General features: G+C 38.3%; 4 protein-coding genes across 5 annotated transcripts; 1 reads left to right on the top strand and 3 right to left on the bottom strand.

Moving 5' to 3' along the window:
- Positions 1 to 2,043: 2,043 nt before the first annotated feature.
- On the top strand, positions 2,044 to 5,528 carry LOC135633181 (probable amino acid permease 7). Of its 2 annotated transcripts, none has more exons than XM_065142354.1 (7): positions 2,044 to 2,296; positions 2,544 to 2,780; positions 3,380 to 3,473; positions 3,963 to 4,177; positions 4,455 to 4,588; positions 4,670 to 4,897; positions 4,980 to 5,528. In XM_065142354.1, exons 1-7 carry the CDS (start codon positions 2,206 to 2,208, stop codon positions 5,379 to 5,381), a joined length of 1,401 nt encoding a protein of 466 aa, XP_064998426.1. In that variant the 5' UTR covers positions 2,044 to 2,205; the 3' UTR covers positions 5,382 to 5,528. The 2 variants fall into 2 exon arrangements, with proteins under 2 accessions (XP_064998426.1, XP_064998427.1); XM_065142355.1 differs by having other exon boundaries at positions 2,144 to 2,296; positions 2,492 to 2,780.
- A 224-nt stretch (positions 5,529 to 5,752) lies between these two features.
- On the bottom strand, positions 5,753 to 7,983 carry LOC135633889 (probable indole-3-pyruvate monooxygenase YUCCA10). Its single transcript, XM_065143863.1, has 4 exons — positions 7,375 to 7,983; positions 7,063 to 7,296; positions 6,831 to 6,953; positions 5,753 to 5,944 (listed from the first exon to the last, which is right to left on the bottom strand). The coding sequence occupies exons 1-4, from the start codon at positions 7,981 to 7,983 to the stop codon at positions 5,753 to 5,755; spliced, it is 1,158 nt and encodes a 385-aa protein (XP_064999935.1).
- A 1,396-nt stretch (positions 7,984 to 9,379) lies between these two features.
- LOC135633888 (probable indole-3-pyruvate monooxygenase YUCCA10) lies at positions 9,380 to 12,095 on the bottom strand. Its single transcript, XM_065143862.1, has 4 exons — positions 11,487 to 12,095; positions 11,175 to 11,408; positions 10,932 to 11,054; positions 9,380 to 9,553 (listed from the first exon to the last, which is right to left on the bottom strand). Exons 1-4 carry the CDS (start codon positions 12,093 to 12,095, stop codon positions 9,380 to 9,382), a joined length of 1,140 nt encoding a protein of 379 aa, XP_064999934.1.
- A 2,508-nt stretch (positions 12,096 to 14,603) lies between these two features.
- Positions 14,604 to 16,229, bottom strand: LOC135632926 (AAA-ATPase At3g28580-like). The gene is made up of 2 exons (XM_065141805.1): positions 15,544 to 16,229; positions 14,604 to 15,440 (listed from the first exon to the last, which is right to left on the bottom strand). The coding sequence occupies exons 1-2, from the start codon at positions 16,168 to 16,170 to the stop codon at positions 14,613 to 14,615; spliced, it is 1,455 nt and encodes a 484-aa protein (XP_064997877.1). The 5' UTR covers positions 16,171 to 16,229; the 3' UTR covers positions 14,604 to 14,612.
- Positions 16,230 to 16,670: the final 441 nt, after the last annotated feature.

Raw genomic sequence — 16,670 nt, 5'->3', positions numbered from 1 at the left:
TTGTGTGAAAGGATATGAGGATAGGAGAATGTGAGTCTAGTTCTTCTCGTAGATTATATCTCAGATCTGACACGATATATTTGTAGATCAGATAAAATTTATTTTTCTCAATAATAATAAAAGATATGTATCATAATATTTTTTAGACCTATAGTTATTTCGTATTATAGATTACATAATTATATATTTTATATTAACAATAGGAACTAAATTATATAAAGAATAAAAATAATTAATTATATCCCATCGCTTTCCCATTGCCTTTGTCCTCGTAATTGCGTCTGTCTTGTAGAAGAGAATATGTGAGATCTCATCCCACGGATTCTGGCATGAGATCGGGTGAGAGCGTGTGGGACAGACAGAACGAAAGGGAGAAAAAAAAAAGAAAGTAAAAAAGATAAAGAAAAGAAAACTTCACAATACAATGTGAATGGAATTAGAAATAAGATATTATAAATGATGATTTGGAGAATGATATATATATATATAATAACTTTCGGGGTTCATAGTTAAAAGGTAAGAAAAAATTACTGAAAAAAAATATATGAATTCTTAGTTAAAATAACAAAAATCTAACGTGTATGTTAAAGAAAAGTTTATCGGTCATAAGCATACACTAAGACAATGGTATAAAGGATTTGATTTTTCTACGATAGATCATGAGTATAATAAAACTTTTTGTACCATTATGTTTATATAAAATATTTTTAAAATATAAATTTATTAATTACTTATTATATATAGATGATATGTTAATTGTTAGTCATACTATTAGAAAAGACCTGGGATCATCTAAATATATTTTTTAGTATGATAATTACAAATGACATGACAAGATAATGATAAAATTTGATTGTCGTGAGAGATATATACAAAAGCTTCTCGACAAATTAAATATGATTAAGTCAAAACCAATTTGTTATCTACTTTAGGTCATTTCAAGTCAAGCTCTAAATAATGTCATTCAAAGATAAAACAAATATGGATAGAGTATCTTATGTCAAAGCAATTGATAGTTTCATATATATATATATATATATATATATATATATATATATATATATATATATATATATATATATATATATATATATATATATATATATATATATTGTGATGTGTACAAGCAATGGATAGAGTATCTTATGTTTAGGTCATCCATTACTTGGACAGTTGATGTGGTCAATCTATTTATCTTAAATCCTGAAAATAAATAATAGACAATAGCTAAGTAGATTTTCAAGTATCTAAAAAGTATTTTTTATTTAAGTTTATGCTTTAGTATCGAAAAATATATGTTAGTTGGCTACACAAATACAAATATGAGTTTGATATTGATTCAAGAAAATCTATACTTTGTTATAAGAAAAACGTTTGAAGGATAATAATTTTTGGCAATCAAAACTATCAAAATACATTAATTTAATTTCTACTAGGGTTAAATATATTGCTGTAAAAGATATTCATAAAGAATTCTTATGGACAAAAAAAGGTACAGAAATTTATTCTATATGATAGCTGAAGTACATTAAATTTGAGATATACTAGAGATGTTTCAGTCATATTGTCATAACTTTTTGATATATCAATTTAGACATCATGCATTATAAGTTGATTGGTATTGACATTGGTAATTTCTTTTCCTATTTTTTTGATGTCTCTATTGTGGAGGTGATTTTTCTCCCTAGTTCATGTTGAAATCCATCTGAACATTTTATATTAATTGCATCCCAATGATGAACGGATAAAAACAAAAGCAGTAAGCCTATGCATGCATTCAGAAGATGGTTTTGGCTACGACTTGTCAAGATGATCAATGAATCTCGGCTTGTTACTTGGTCGCTTAGATCCTTTTCATAGCCGATATTAACATGTCGGCTGCAAAGGTCAATATGGTTAGATTCACTTTTGTGACGAGGTCAATATGGGTTGCAGTCTTGGATTCCTCACCAAGAGTTCTCTGAACTCAACCATATCTAATTAATTTATGTGCGATGTTGGTGGAGCCACCACAAACAGGTTAGGTAGCCACCGTTCTCACGAGAGAAGAGAATGGTAGTGGAACATCTCGTTTGACATTTGTGGATTGTTTATTGTGGTCTACATTTGGTCCACCTAACCGTAGCAGCAGTAGCCATTGATGACTGATCCATTGGCTCCCCGGTGGAAGATCCCCTCCATCTCCTTGGGTCTGCTTGAGGAGGCATGGCCGGAGAAGAGGAAGAAGGGAGCTCCCCTTTGCTGTTGAAGCTTCCAAAAGCATCAGAGGAGCAGGAAGAGCATGTGAACAGAAGTGGTGACATGACTTCTCTCGTCTCCTCCTTTTCTTCTTTACTTCCCAGTCTTCCGTTTAACTGTTGTTCTTGAGAGATTGGATTTCTTAGAAGGGGGCTTCGATCACCTGTAGCCATCATGCTCTGTTCGAATCGCTTCATTTTTTCCTGGGTGGCTCTTTCTACAAGTCCTTTTGATTCTACTGCTTCAAACACAGGAATCTTGATCTGTATGGTGGATTCTTGTTTCATCTCTCTGTGTTTGTGAAGGCACCATATGGACAGCCATCGCCCACATAATAACAGCTGTGATCGGCGCCGGAGTTCTCTCTCTGGCGTGGAGCATGGCTCAACTGGGTTGGATCGCTGGCCCCATAGTCATGGTGCTCTTTGCTGCAGTCACTCTGATCCAATCAACGCTGCTCGCGGATTGCTACAGAACACCCGACCCTGAGCATGGACATCTCAGGAACCGCCACTACATGGATGCTGTGAGGCTTTTCTTGGGTAAGAAATCAAAACCATTCTACGTTTCGTTCTGATGCGCAAAATGTAGTCGGACTAAGGAAATAAAATCCATCTCATTTCGCGTCGCTTCACGTCACGTCACGTCACGTCACTTATTTTATGCTTTTTTAGTTCACACGTCAAATAAATATTACATCACCATCGAACAAAAAGCACACATTGATGTCGCATCTCGCAGAGGCAAAAAAAGTTGGTGCATCTGATTTGGTGAAAAAAACAGAAGATAAAAAAGATTATTTCTTTGTACTAAAAATAGTGCAATTGATTACTTATGACGTGATTCACTTATGTATAGTACAATCGATTACTTTCCTAATCGTAAGTCTCAAGTTGGACCTCAAGTTTGGTTTAGAGAAGACAAAGCAATTCTCTTTGCAAGTCATTATCATGCTTCCCCATCCTCTTTCTTCTCTATTCACTTACCTAATCTTGACCCTGTTTTGTGCTAAACTCATCTTAGTTCGTCCTCGTCATGCAAGCACATGTAATCAATATAGAGAACTGGTCATAATTGATCTCAGTACGTGTCTTATAAACTGGGTGCAGAAAGGAAACATTGATGAAATAAGTGTATGCAGGTGAGAGAAGTGTTTGGATTTGTGGGTTCCTTCAGCAACTAAGCTTGTACGGTGCAGGGTTAGCCTACACCATCACAGCTGCCACCAGCATGAGGTACACTTTTACTCTCGACCTTGTCTGCTCATATTTTTCTGAGTAGGGAGTAGTGCTGAAGCCGAATTCCACAAGAAACTAATGCCACTTTCACTTGAGAGATTCTCTGTTGCTACTATTTCTGTGGGTGCTGTCAATAGTGCTGCACTAACGATTTCAAGGACAAAAAAGTTATGGCGGATGACTAGATCACCACTGTGTCTGCCACATTCTTTAGGTACCATAAATGCTCTAGTGTTCTGTTTCTTTCCAGTATCTCAAGGAATGAACTCCTCTGAGACTCCATGGCAAGAGTTTTGAAGTCATAAAAGCGTCGAGTACGTGTATGTGTTATGTGATAATTGAGGCTACATTACCATGCTGCAGTCTGTGTGCCTGCACGAAGGACGATGGACAATTTTTCCAGTCCTTTTTCTTTTTTCATTATTAGGCTTTATGCTATTTTTCTTCTTATGCAACTCAATCTGTTTCCATTTGGTGTCTGTGCAGGGCCATTCAGAAATCAGATTGTTATCATAGAGAAGGCCGAAATGCTGCATGCTCATATGGAGAGAGCTTTTACATGCTGCTGTTTGGAGTTGTTCAGATAGTTTTCTCCCAGATACCTGGCTTTCATGAAATGGCATGGCTCTCTATTTTTGCAGCCATCATGTCCTTCAGCTACTCTTTCATTGGATTCGCACTTGGCCTGGCCAAAGTGATTGGTATCCCTTTCTTCATTCTTTTTTCTTCTTTCATTTCTGTTTACTTCATGATCTATCGTAAAAACACACTACTTTGGGGTCATTAAAGACTAAATAACTCTCAAGAGTGTCTGTGCATAGAGGAAAATGCCATGGCAGTGTCATCATACAAAGTATTGCATGATATGAACAGTAAGATATTAATTAGATCACAGATCTAGCTTCAGCCTCATGGTGCATGCCAACCCTCGTTGAATGATTACTGACGAGTGAGTTCCTGTGTCACTCTGATCCGCAGGAGATGGAACAATAAAAGGTGGGATCGGAGGCATTCCCATGGCATCTACATCACAGAAAGTGTGGCGGGTTTCTCAAGCGCTGGGAGACATAGCATTTGCCTACCCATACTCGATTATTCTCTTTGAAATAGAGGTGACAGTCATTTCCCACCTTCATTGCTTGATTCTGTGAGTCATAAATACACGCTACTATCCGAAACATTACTGTTCCAAGGATACACTGAAATCGCCGCCGCCGGAGAACCAAACGATGAAGAAAGCATCCATGACCTCCATTTTTATCACCACATCCTTCTACCTCTGCTGCGGCTGTTTCGGCTACGCCGCCTTCGGCAATGACACTCCGGGAAACCTCTTGACAGGATTTGGCTTTTACGAACCCTACTGGCTCATCGACTTCGCCAATGCTTGCATTGTCCTCCACCTCGTGGGAGGCTATCAGGTGATCATCTCTCTTCTTCGCCGGAGCTTAGATTATTAGCGTTATCCATCTGCTGACGAAGCTTCTGCTTTGGTTTTGTTAGGTTTACTGCCAGCCAGTGTTCTGTTTCGTGGAGAGATTGGCTGCAGGGAGGTTCCCCAACAGTGGGTTCGTGAACAAGCTGTACACGATCCGGTTGCCATTGTTGCCACCGTGCAGAACGAATCTGTTCCGGCTGTGCTTTAGAACAGTGTACGTGGCGACCACAACAGGCCTCGCCATGTTCTTTCCCTACTTCAATCAGGTGTTGGGGCTGTTGGGAGCCTTCGGCTTCTGGCCCCTGGCCGTGTACTTCCCCGTGGAGATGTACCTTGTGCAGAAGAAGATAAGAGCTTGGACGAAGAAATGGGTTCTTCTTCAGATGTTCAGTGTTGTCTGCTTGCTTGTTAGCATATTTGCCTTCTTTGGATCAGTTGTTGGAGTGATCAGTGAGAAGCTAAGCTAACCTTCTTCCCGCTCCTCCAAATGATCAGATTTCCTTTGTATATACGCCTATATATTATGCCTTTCAAGTGTAACATTCATGGGAAAGGAAACTCATTTAAAATTGGTGATAAACAAACAAAAGATAGCTAAGGCTGATTTATATTCATATTTATATTTATATATTTAAGATTGTTAACATTAAAGGGGGGGTAGTCGATATGACACAAACCACCAGTCGATGTATTTGTCTCTAAACTAATGATTTGTTATTGTCTTCGCAGATAAAATCAAAAGCATAGACAGATGTAGGATCACGCGAATCCCAATAGAGCTTATGATATATCATGGTGCTCAACGAAACTACAGACCGACATTGTTTCTTATTCATCATTATCTCTGTGAAGAATAAGAAACTGTTGTTCTCTTTCTGGCGATGTCATCGGCAGCGTTTTGAGCGTCCGTCGAACAACCGGCCAACCCACTTCTACCAAAACCTACAAAGTAGAGATCATTCCTTCCCTTCCAGTGATTTGGAAACTTTTGTCTGGGAAACCCTTCTTCGCCTATGAATGAATCAGCATCCTGCAGCAATGCCAGTAACATATGTTTTCAACACTTGCAAGTACTTACTGGAATAGTATATTTAATTTTATGTTCCAGCAAAATGTTAGCTTCTACTTTTGACAATCCCAATGGAATTAACTCTTAATAAATTAAATCAGGACATAATCAATCTTATGTGTGTGTAGAAATAAGTCGAATGAAGTTTCAAATCATCGATCATTGCACCTTTAACATATTAATCTTACGTTGTAAAATACATTGGATTAGGTTTCGAATCTATAATCTTTAGTAAGTAGATTTGGTACATGAGCACCGGACCGACATCTTAGGTGTAAAGATTGAGATGTTGCTTATACTAACAAAAAACACATTATTATTGAAGTTTTAGGAAGATGAATATTCAAAAAAATAAAGGTGTTGGATACTTATGATTTTAGTTATATTAGTTTCAAAGAATCGTTTGAAGATTGATTCAAGGTAGATTGAGGTTTTCAAACTAATTGAAACATAATATAAGACCGTGAAAAGTTATTTTGGATTTTCATGACATATATTACAAAGTTATTATGTCTTTTTTTGGAGAATGTTGGATTTGTTGACTATATTAACAGAGATAACATAAAGTTGTTGGGAAATCAAATTTTGTAGTTAAATTAGATAGTTTTGAGAGTTCTAATAAAATTATGAATCCTAATTATAAATTAAGTTAAGACTTAACTTTTATAAAATGATTATTTATAAAGGTTAAAGATTATTGAGGAATGGAAATTAAGAATTTGCATTCTTTCTAATTATCACTCCTACGAATTACCGAAACTTATTAGCATTTTGGGACAAAATCTTGAACATAGAGATGAAACGAAGTCCTGCCAACTAAAAAGCTGCAGTCGGACTGCATGTTTACCTGTAGCCATTTCCCGGGATTGGTTCTGAAGCCGGTGGCAAAGACTATAGCATCGAAATGGTATGATTTGCCATCTTCGAACTCAACCTCATTTCCTCTGATGTTGGTTACCCCCTTCACCACCTTTACATCGTCAAAAACAACACATACATTTAGCTGATACACGTCATTAGACGAGGAGGAGAGAGGAGAGATGTATTCTCGTAAAGCTCATCCAAATGTTTGTGTTTACCTCGATCTCTCCCGTCTTGATCTTTTCGATGGTCCCGACGTCGATAACGGATGACCTTCCGGTGACGGCCTTGAGGCGCATCGGCCCCAAGCTTGGTCTAACAATGCCGTACGTGGACAAGTCTCCGTACTTCAACTTGGACAGAAGGACAACTAATGCATCCACCACACTTACAGGGAGATAACCCAGCATGACCATCGCCATATGTATCATCTCCTTGGTCACCACATGAAGCTGCGCATGAATTCCACATGTTATTAATGCATGCCGTCTAGATCTTTGCATATACAACAAGATGACGATGTGTGATACCGGGCTGTTGATGACTATGGAAGTCCTCGCTTCGTGTTCCGCCAGATCATAAGCTATCTCCATCCCGGAATTGCCACTTCCGACGACGAGGACTTTCTTGCTGGTGTAGGGTCTGCCCGACTTGTAGGACGACGAGTGGAGGATTTTCCCGGAGAAGGTCTGCAGGCCGGGGAGGTCCGGGATGAACCCTTCGGTGTTCTCGCCGGAAGCCACCACCAAGAACCGACTCCTGTACTCCTCGACCTGATCGGTCAGCGCGTTCCTCGCCATGACGCGCCAGGTCTTGCTGGCTTCGTCGTAGGAGGCGAGCTCGACGTGAGTGGAGTAAACGGGGTTGATGTTGAAACGTTCGACGTAAGCGTCCAAGTACTGGATGAACTGATTCTTGGGGACGAAGGTCGGGGCGTTTCTGGGGATCGGCATGTGCGGCAGCTCGCAGAACCGCTTGGCCAAATGAAGCTTCACACGATCGTAGGTCCGAAGCTTCCACAGCGACGCACTGCAGGCCTCCCTCTCGAGCACCACGTAGGGAATAGAGAGAACACTGAGGCATGCAGCGGTGGCCAAACCGGAAGGCCCGGCACCGACGATCACTACTTCAGTCTTCATTGGCCAACAGGTAGAGGAGATGGCGAAGCATGCAGTGACGAGGTCGATCGATTGCCTCGTTGATTTATATCAATTTCTTTCGCCAAGCGATTCATACTGTATTCCATTTTGACGTTCAAAAACAATGTTAAAGATACGCTCCATTAATTATTTGTTACCAAAGCAAGCTGAATTATTTACTTGAGCTCTCATTTCTTTACCTAATCGAGCCAATCTTCAATTCTCCGTCCACTATTGAAAGATTCGTAGAAAATAGTCTTACTTTCCGTTATCTTGTCACTGTATATTTGGAAGCTTAGCGTCGAGCATGTAACTAAATTCTACTTTTACCGGTTTCATGCATTTGGGAAGACAATGAAAGGGGGAGTGTTTTTAGAGGCGCCTTTAAACCGAGCATATCTAACGAATTAGCCCAACGAACAATGAGGTGAAAGCACGACTAGAAATGTAAAGAAGTAATAAAGGAATGAATTCTCGAGTGGACAAGATAGTGTGGTTTTTGGTTCAACGAACAAAAGCAATATAGGTCCATTTTTATTGTCATTCTTCCAATATATAAAAACCTTTGCCCATTTTTTGACATATAAAAATATTTGTAATTTCCATCTAAAATAATTTTAAGAAATCTAAAGACCTATAATAAACTTTACTTAAGGTTGGTGGAGATTAAACTAATTGAACCTTAACTATAATATTTTGTAACACAGTTATAATGGTTGCAATATCTTGATTCGGTAATCAAGAATAGTGTGAATCCATTTAAAACATTATAGCTGAAATTAATATAGCAAATATTTGCAACCAATTACGACATGACATTGTAAAGCCCACCCAATCAACATATAATCATTATTTTAATGGGAAAGCATTCCTTAAAACATCTTCATGAGTTTAATGAAAGAATATTCCTTAAAATATCTTCATTTTAGGGATAGGAACTTTTCAAGTATGTGAACTTCTTTGTCAAGTTATGGGTCTATCCAAAAGAACAAAATCGTGCATAAATGATGACTTATTTGTATAGATACGGGTTGGACCCAAGCGCAAGTACTACACTACATAGGTTAAGTCCCACAATTAATTTGGGTATCATGTGATTCTAAACTCATCAAACTAATGAGCCAACTCCTCATCTTTAAGATTGTTAAACTTAGCGGCACAATCCACCAATGAATACGTATCTGTATCTAAATTAATGATTTATTGGCTTTGCACATAAAATCGAAAACACAATCACATTTGAACTTCTTAGGGTCATGCGAATATCAACAAAGACTATGATATCATACGAAACAAAAGATCGACATTGTTTCTTATTCAGCAGTATCTCTGCCAAAACTAAAAAAGTGTTCTCTTGTTGGAGGTGTCTAAGAAACTGTTCTCTTTTTGGAGATGTCTAAGAAACTGTTCTCTTTTTTGCGATGTCATTGGCAGTGTTTAGAGCGTCCATTGAACATACGGGCAACCCACTTCTGGCAAAACCTACAAAATAGAGATCGTTCCTTCCCTTCCAGTGATTCGGAAACTTTTCTCTAGGATACCCTTCTTCGTTCAGGAATGAATCAGCATCCTGCAGCAATGCGAGTAACATATGTTTTCAGCACTCCCAAGTAATGGAATAGTAAATTTAATTTAATGTTCTATCAAATTGTTAGTTTCTAGTTTTGACAATCCTAATGGAACTAAGTATTAATAAATTAAATCAGCACATACTCTCTCTCTCTCTCTCTCTCTCTCTCTCACACACACACACACACACATATATTGAAATATAAGAGATCAAGAAATGTTGAGAGATTTTTCAAAATAGTATTGAAACGATTTGAAGAAAACAAGGTTGAAATTGAAATAGTTAGCAAATAGATTATATAATAACAGATAAGTTTAATTTTGTTGGAAGTATAAAAGTTTGTTTACTACTCATACGAAAAAAATACGAAGCCATATTAGTCATTAGTAGTTAAAGATTAGGATGTTTTACTAAGCAAATGAAACTAGGGAAAGCATGATTTGATCTCAAGACCTTACCATGATCCATCAAAGCTTTTGCTGACTATATTGTTCAACGCCTTCAAATATATTAGATAAGATTTTAAAGTCTTGTTTTTGATAAACAGGTTTGGTACATCGATACTAGACCAATGTCTTATGTGTAAATATAAGTCGATTGAAGTTTCAAATCATCAATCATTGCAAGTTGATATGATATACCTGTATCATACTAATCTTAAGCTATGGAATACATTGGATTAGATTTTGAATCTTCAATCAGTAGTAAGTAGATTTGGTAATATGAGCACGGGACCAATCTTAGGTGTAGAGATTAAGATGTTGGATACACTAACAAAAAAAAAAACATTATTATTGAAGTTTTAGGAAGATGAATATTCACAAAAAATAAAGGTGTTGGATACTTTTACTTTTGATTTTAGTTAGATTAGTTCCATAGAAAAATTGATTCAAGGTAGATTGAGGTTTTGTAACTAATCGAAACATATAATAAGACCATGAAGGTTTATTATGGATTTTCATGACATATATTTCAAAGCTTTTTTATTGTTTTTCTTTGGAGAATGTTGGATATGTTGACTATATTTATAGAGATAATATCAAGTTTTTTTTTCCTATTTCTATACTCTTTTCTCAAAGTTCAATTTGATAGAAAGACATTGGGAAATCAAAATTTGTAGTTAAATTAGATAGTTTTGAGAGTTCTAATAAGCATATGCTACCTAATTATAAATTAAGTTAAGGCTTAACCTTTATAAAATGATTATTTATAAAGGTTAAAGATTATTGAGGAATGGAAATAAAAAAATTTGCATTCTTTCTAATTATCATTTCTAAGAATTACCGAAACTTATTAGAATTTTGGGAGAAAAATCTTGAACATAGAGATGAAACGAAGTCCTTCCAACTAAGAAACAAGAGTTGGACTGCAAGTTTACCTGTAGCCATTTCCTGGGATTGGTTCTGAAGCCGGTGGCAAAGACTATAGCATCGTACTGGTATGAATTGCCATCTGCGAACTCGACCTCATTTGCTCTGATGTTGGTTATCCCTTTCACCACCTTTACGTCGATGATATGTCGTCAAAAACAACACATACATTTAGCTGATACACGTCATGAAACGAGGAGGGGAGAGAAGAGATGTCTTCTCGTACAGCTCATCCAAATGTCTGTGTTTACCTTGATCTCTCCAGTCTTGATCTTTTCGACGGTCCCGACGTCGATAACGGCTGACCTTCCGGTGACGGCCTTGAGCCGCATCGGCCCCATGGTTGGCCTAACGATGCCGTACCTGGACAAGTCTCCGTACTTCAACTTGGCCAGAAGGCCAACTAATGCATCCACCAAACATACAGGGAGACAACCCAGCATAACCATCGCCATGCAGATCATCTCCTTGGTCACCACATGAAGCTGCGCGTGAATTCCGCATGTTATTAATGCATGCTATCTAGATCTTTGCATATATAACAAGATGACGATGTGTGATACCGGGCTGTTGATGACTATGGAAGTCCTCGCTTCGTGTTCCGCCAGATCATAAGCTACCTCCATCCCGGAATTGCCACTTCCGACTACGAGGACGCTCTTGTTGGTGTAGGGTCTGCCCGACTTGTAGGACGACGAGTGGAGGATTTCCCCGGAGAAGCTCTGCAGCCCGGGGAGGTCCGGGATGAACCCTTCGCAGTTCTCGCCGGAAGCCACCACCAAGAACCGACTCCTGTACTCCTCAACCTCATCTGTCAGCGCGTTCCTCGCCATGACTCGCCAGGTCTTGCTGTCTTCGTCGTAGGAGGCGAGCTGGACGTCAGTGGAGTAAACAGGGTTGATGTTGAAACGTTCGACGTAAGCGTCCAAGTACTGGATGAACTGAGCCTTGGGGAGGTAGGTCGGGGCGTTTCTGGGGATCGGCATGTGCGGCAGCTCGCAGAACCGCTTGGCCAGGTGAAGCTGCAGACGATCGTAGGTCCGAAGCTTCCACATTGATGCACTACAGGTATCCTTCTCGAGCACCACGTAGGGAATTGCGAGGATATTGAGGCTTGCTGCAGTGGCCAAACCGGAAGGCCCGGCGCCGACGATCACTACTTCAGTCTGCATAGCCAACAGGTAGAGGAGATGGCAAAGCAGGTAGTGACGAGGTCGATTGATTGCCTCCTTGGTTTATATCTGGTAGCCTGGTGCTGAGCATATAACCAAATTCTAATTTTACCTGGTACATGCATTTGAGAAGTTTTTTTTTGTTTTTCTATCAAAGATAAACGACACTCGCGAGATTCGAGCTTAAGATCTTACGATAAATTATCAAAGCTTTTATCGACCAAAGTAGCTGATACATTCATTTAAGAATATACTTAAAAGGAGAGTGTATTTAGAGAAAAAGCATATCTTGAATGTAAAGAAGTAATAAGGGAATTGTTGAGTGGATAAGATAGTGTAGTGTTTGGTTCAATGAACTAGTAATATGTCACATTTGAGGCTAATCCATTCAAACAATAATGTCATTCTTCCAATATAAACCTAAAATTTGAGGCTATGTGAGGAAACGAAAAAAAAAAAAAAGAGGATTTGTCGTTCCTTATTTTTAGATGTGTAAAGACCTTTGTAATTTTCATCTAAAATAATTTTAACCCTCGAATAAATCATTTTATGATATCTAAATAATTATAATAAAGTTGATAATCAAGGTTGGTGGAGACTAAACTCATTTACCCTTAACTATAATATTTTATAATACAGTTATAATGGTTTGGAATATCTTGATTCATTAATTAAGACATGACATTGTTAAGACATGACAATATTTTCAACCAATTAAGACATGACATTGTTAAGCCCAATCAACTAGAATTGTCATATAAACATGAGAAGAATGTTCCTTAAAATATTTTCATGAGTTCAATGAAAGAATATTCATATTCCTTAAAGTATTTTCATTTTTTGACTTATTCGAGACGAGCAAATATTTTAATTCGAATTATCATAGTATACTCATCTGACCAATATAAGTCAATCATAGTCAACGCCCACTTTCGATGTTGAACTCATTGGGATGTCACGGGATCCAAAGAAAAGATAATTAAAAATAATTTTTTTATTTATATTGTTAAACACAAATTCTTATCTAACACATTTAATAATAATAATAAAATAAATCTATTATATAAAAGAAAAGTAACTAAACCAAAACTAAGTGTATTATTCTAATTTTTATATTTAAAAAAAATTATATTAGGATCTCTATAATTCTGAAAATATAATAAATAATTTTATTTTTCCTAACATCATCTATTGTATTTATGAAAAATACAACACATGACATAATGTGTTGGATCGACATAAAAATAATAGACAAAAGGATAATTTCAATATTTATTTTGTTTTTGATATCTTTATCGATAAAAATAATAATCTTGACATCTCATGTGTTCAAAATAGAAGGGACAAATAATAAACGCTAACACATATCTATAATGTAGTTGGGATACCAAAAGTATAGTTATTAAAATCGAATGTAACATGATGTTTGAGAAGCAAAAATAAAAATAAAATCGAGACTATTAATTGATCTGATTCATTTGTTGGGGATCAATTATATAAAAATATCATTATTAGGTGAAAACAATATTAGTGATAAGCTATCAATAAAAACAATATTATTATCATCTTGTCAATAATAATATTTTTCTTGACCATTTATCAATTTTCAATAATTTCAAAATCATACCAGAATTTTTAATAACCAAAAAAATCCACATCAATATTAAAGATAATAACATTCATAAAGTCCAATCAATATTAAAGTTGATACAATCACAAAATCCACATCATATCGAAAATATTAAAAACTACATTGTCTTGTGTATTTCTACGTCTTTATTGTTCATCATTCTCTACTGCATCCTGCATAAGGTCACAATTACATAAAAACAAAAAAATAGATGCACAAGAATGAAAGTGATGTATAAGCTTCATGACATGATTCTTCGATGAACAAAGTGGAACACAATTAGGTTGTGAGCTATCTGCTACGTAGTTTGTGAGTTATATATACTGTACAAAGAATTCATACAAGTAACATAATGGTTGGTTATAAAGCCGAGTTGAAACTAGAGAGATAAATGGAGTTGCAATTTTAGTGGCATAAATTGTGTTATACAAGCATATATAATGATTTCTTATGGATGGTTTTTGTGTGCGAGTGTGAGTGTGTGTGTGTGCGCCCAAAGCAACTTATATATGGATTTAATGGTCCATGGTAGTTCATTTCACAAGTACTTTGATTTCTTTTCCCAGTAGGTGCTGTTCTATATGTGTCATGTTCACCCTTGGTATGCATGCCGAAACATCCATCATATGATTATGGTGTTTCCCATTAATCAAGAGAGTTATGATGTGATTCCTATATGGTGACTCTCTTTATTGCTTGAATGGAGGTCGACATAAGGGAAAATAGGACGACAAATTTGCTACACAAATCTACCACTGTCCTACAATGGGCCACATTATATAACTCATCACAACAGAAATTAGAATTTATATTATCAAGTATTAATCAATTAACTAAAGAATATATATATATATATATATATATATATAATCCTTGAGTTCTTCCTCCTACATAGCGTCCCTCTCCCCCTTCTTTCCTCCATCTTTGATGGCATTCTCTAGTGTTTGAACCAATCCCTCCAAACACCGATTTGCCTTGTCGTCTGCAAGTAGCTTCTTTGGCATCAGCTGCTCCGCAACGTCTGCAGGTGTGATCTTCACCTTCTCCAACAATTCCTTCACCTTGTCGAACAGTGGGTGCTCCTCCACTTCCAAGTAATTTTTGGCTAATACCTTGAATGCTTCAAAACCACAGTACCCAAGCTCGATATGCACATCCATCCTCCCCCTCCTCACCAACGCTGGGTCTAGTTTCCCCACATGGTTGGTTGTGAAAACAATGAGCCTCTCGCCCCCGCATGCAGCCCACAGACCGTCGACGAAGTTCAATAACCCCGAGAGAGTCAGTTTGCTCTGCCCATTGTCTACCGTCTTCTTCTGCCCCATCTCCTCATTGACATTTTCTTCGTTGTTATGGTTGACTCCTTTAATTTCTCGGGTGCCGGAGAGATGGATGGAGCAGTCGATGTCCTCGATCACGATGATCGACTTACTTGTAGTGTTCACAATCAGACGGCGGAGCTCGGCGTTGTCCTCGATGCCGGTGAGCTCGAGGTCGAAGACATCGTAGTCGAGCAAGTTGGCCATGCAAGCGATTAGGGTGGACTTGCCCGAGCCCGGTGGACCATAGAGAAGGTAGCCGCGCTTCCAGGTCTTGCCGAGCTTGGCATAGTAGTCCCGGCTCTTGCTAAAAGTCTCTAGGTCATTCATGATCTCTTGCTTCTTCCTGGGGTCCATTGCGAGCGTTGCAAAAGTCGCCGGGTGCCTGAACACCACCTGAGTCAACGGTGATGATTTATGATTTTGGCGCAGGAATACTAGCACCGATCGTTTTAGACGTGTTTGAGATGATTCAGAGGAGGTTGTAGTAATTGCGTACCTTCGTCCAGTGCATGTGGCTGCTCATGGTGTTGGTGTAGAGATTCCGCTGCCGGTTCTTCTGCTCGATCTCCTGGCTCCTCTCCATGATGTACACAAGGTATTGGTTCAACACCACCGATCGATGTCGAGCACTGAACTTGAGCGTATAGAACTTCGTCTCCTCGTTCCCTCGTTGAGTCGTTCCCGTCTCGTCCCGGCAGTAGAAAGTCCACCTCACCTTGATTGTCCTGTCCTTCTTCTTACCATCGTCGTCAACCTTCGGCGTGAAGACGTCGACGATATGTTGAGCATCGTCCATTGTGAGCGTGAGATGATGGCTGTTGTGATTAGTGTATGCCTTCATCCGACGAGCGTCGTCGGCTGACCTGGTGCTGAGGTAAGTCTCGACGGCAGAGAAGACCTTGCTGTTGCTGTACCAATCCCGGTCTTCCTGAGAAATGGTGATCTGCATCTCGTTGGACCACCACAACTTGAAGCGGCGGCACAGAAGGTGGAGTATGGCTGGCAACTGGTTCACCATGCCAACCATGGTGAGCATGATCCAGCTGTTTAGAAAAGACATGGCCTTGCCGCCCGGACCACTGCTGAAGCGCCGTACTCCGCTTGCGTCGCTAAAGCTAAACATGATGGATGAGGAGGAAGGAAACACGTAAAAGGTGCTGCTAAAAGAGAAGAGAGAAAGAGAGAGGAAGAAGAGGGTGGTGGGATTTTGGTGTAGGACGCCAACAGAGCTCGACCACTTTCTTGCAAAAGACTCTTTTGCATGAACAACTTCTCACTCGATACAATGTTTCTCCCCTCACGTATACCCACAACAACATGAATCTGTATCCGTTTATAAGGATCTAAGAGGTATAATAAGATACCTCTTATACCTCTAAAAACAAAAAAGGGAAAAAGGAGGTATAAAATACCTCATGAAGGGTCTTGTTTAATGTCATTCACCTGGTCAAAGGTCCATGTTCATGTACCTTCTCATAATGTCCATATTTAATGCAACCCTAGGTGCCTTTTCATGGTGTCTTTCCCTACAAAGAGTATTTATATTAAGTTTATTATTTAACAGTATCTTAAACATAATTTACTATCGTAGGCTTGGAAAAAAATATTTGCAATTTGACATTC

This window comes from Musa acuminata, chromosome BXJ3-3 (genome assembly GCF_036884655.1).
Source record: "Musa acuminata AAA Group cultivar baxijiao chromosome BXJ3-3, Cavendish_Baxijiao_AAA, whole genome shotgun sequence".
Classification (NCBI taxonomy): domain Eukaryota; kingdom Viridiplantae; phylum Streptophyta; class Magnoliopsida; order Zingiberales; family Musaceae; genus Musa; species Musa acuminata.
The sequence above is the reverse complement of the archived record's forward strand: the minus strand, read 5'-3'. Positions and strand labels throughout refer to the sequence as shown.

What these genes read in the sequence shown, in the direction of transcription:
- LOC135633181 (XM_065142354.1), top strand. Translation starts at nt 2,206, where the DNA reads ATGGCCGGAGAAGAGGAAGAAGGGAGCTCCCCTTTGCTGTTGAAGCTT. An exon ending in AGAGCATGTGAACAGAAGTG is followed by an intron (nt 2,297 to 2,543) that starts GTGACATGACTT and finishes GTGTTTGTGAAG; the next exon opens with GCACCATATGGACAGCCATC. An exon ending in ACCTCGTGGGAGGCTATCAG is followed by an intron (nt 4,898 to 4,979) that starts GTGATCATCTCT and finishes TGGTTTTGTTAG; the next exon opens with GTTTACTGCCAGCCAGTGTT.
- LOC135633889 (XM_065143863.1), bottom strand. Translation starts at nt 7,983, where the DNA reads ATGAAGACTGAAGTAGTGATCGTCGGTGCCGGGCCTTCCGGTTTGGCC. An exon ending in CCATAGTCATCAACAGCCCG is followed by an intron (nt 7,297 to 7,374) that starts GTATCACACATC and finishes ATTCATGCGCAG; the next exon opens with CTTCATGTGGTGACCAAGGA. An exon ending in ATCCCGGGAAATGGCTACAG is followed by an intron (nt 5,945 to 6,830) that starts GTAAACATGCAG and finishes GCATTGCTGCAG; the next exon opens with GATGCTGATTCATTCATAGG.
- LOC135633888 (XM_065143862.1), bottom strand. Translation starts at nt 12,095, where the DNA reads ATGCAGACTGAAGTAGTGATCGTCGGCGCCGGGCCTTCCGGTTTGGCC. An exon ending in CCATAGTCATCAACAGCCCG is followed by an intron (nt 11,409 to 11,486) that starts GTATCACACATC and finishes ATTCACGCGCAG; the next exon opens with CTTCATGTGGTGACCAAGGA. An exon ending in ATCCCAGGAAATGGCTACAG is followed by an intron (nt 9,554 to 10,931) that starts GTAAACTTGCAG and finishes GCATTGCTGCAG; the next exon opens with GATGCTGATTCATTCCTGAA.
- LOC135632926 (XM_065141805.1), bottom strand. Translation starts at nt 16,170, where the DNA reads ATGTTTAGCTTTAGCGACGCAAGCGGAGTACGGCGCTTCAGCAGTGGT. An exon ending in GCCACATGCACTGGACGAAG is followed by an intron (nt 15,441 to 15,543) that starts GTACGCAATTAC and finishes CCGTTGACTCAG; the next exon opens with GTGGTGTTCAGGCACCCGGC.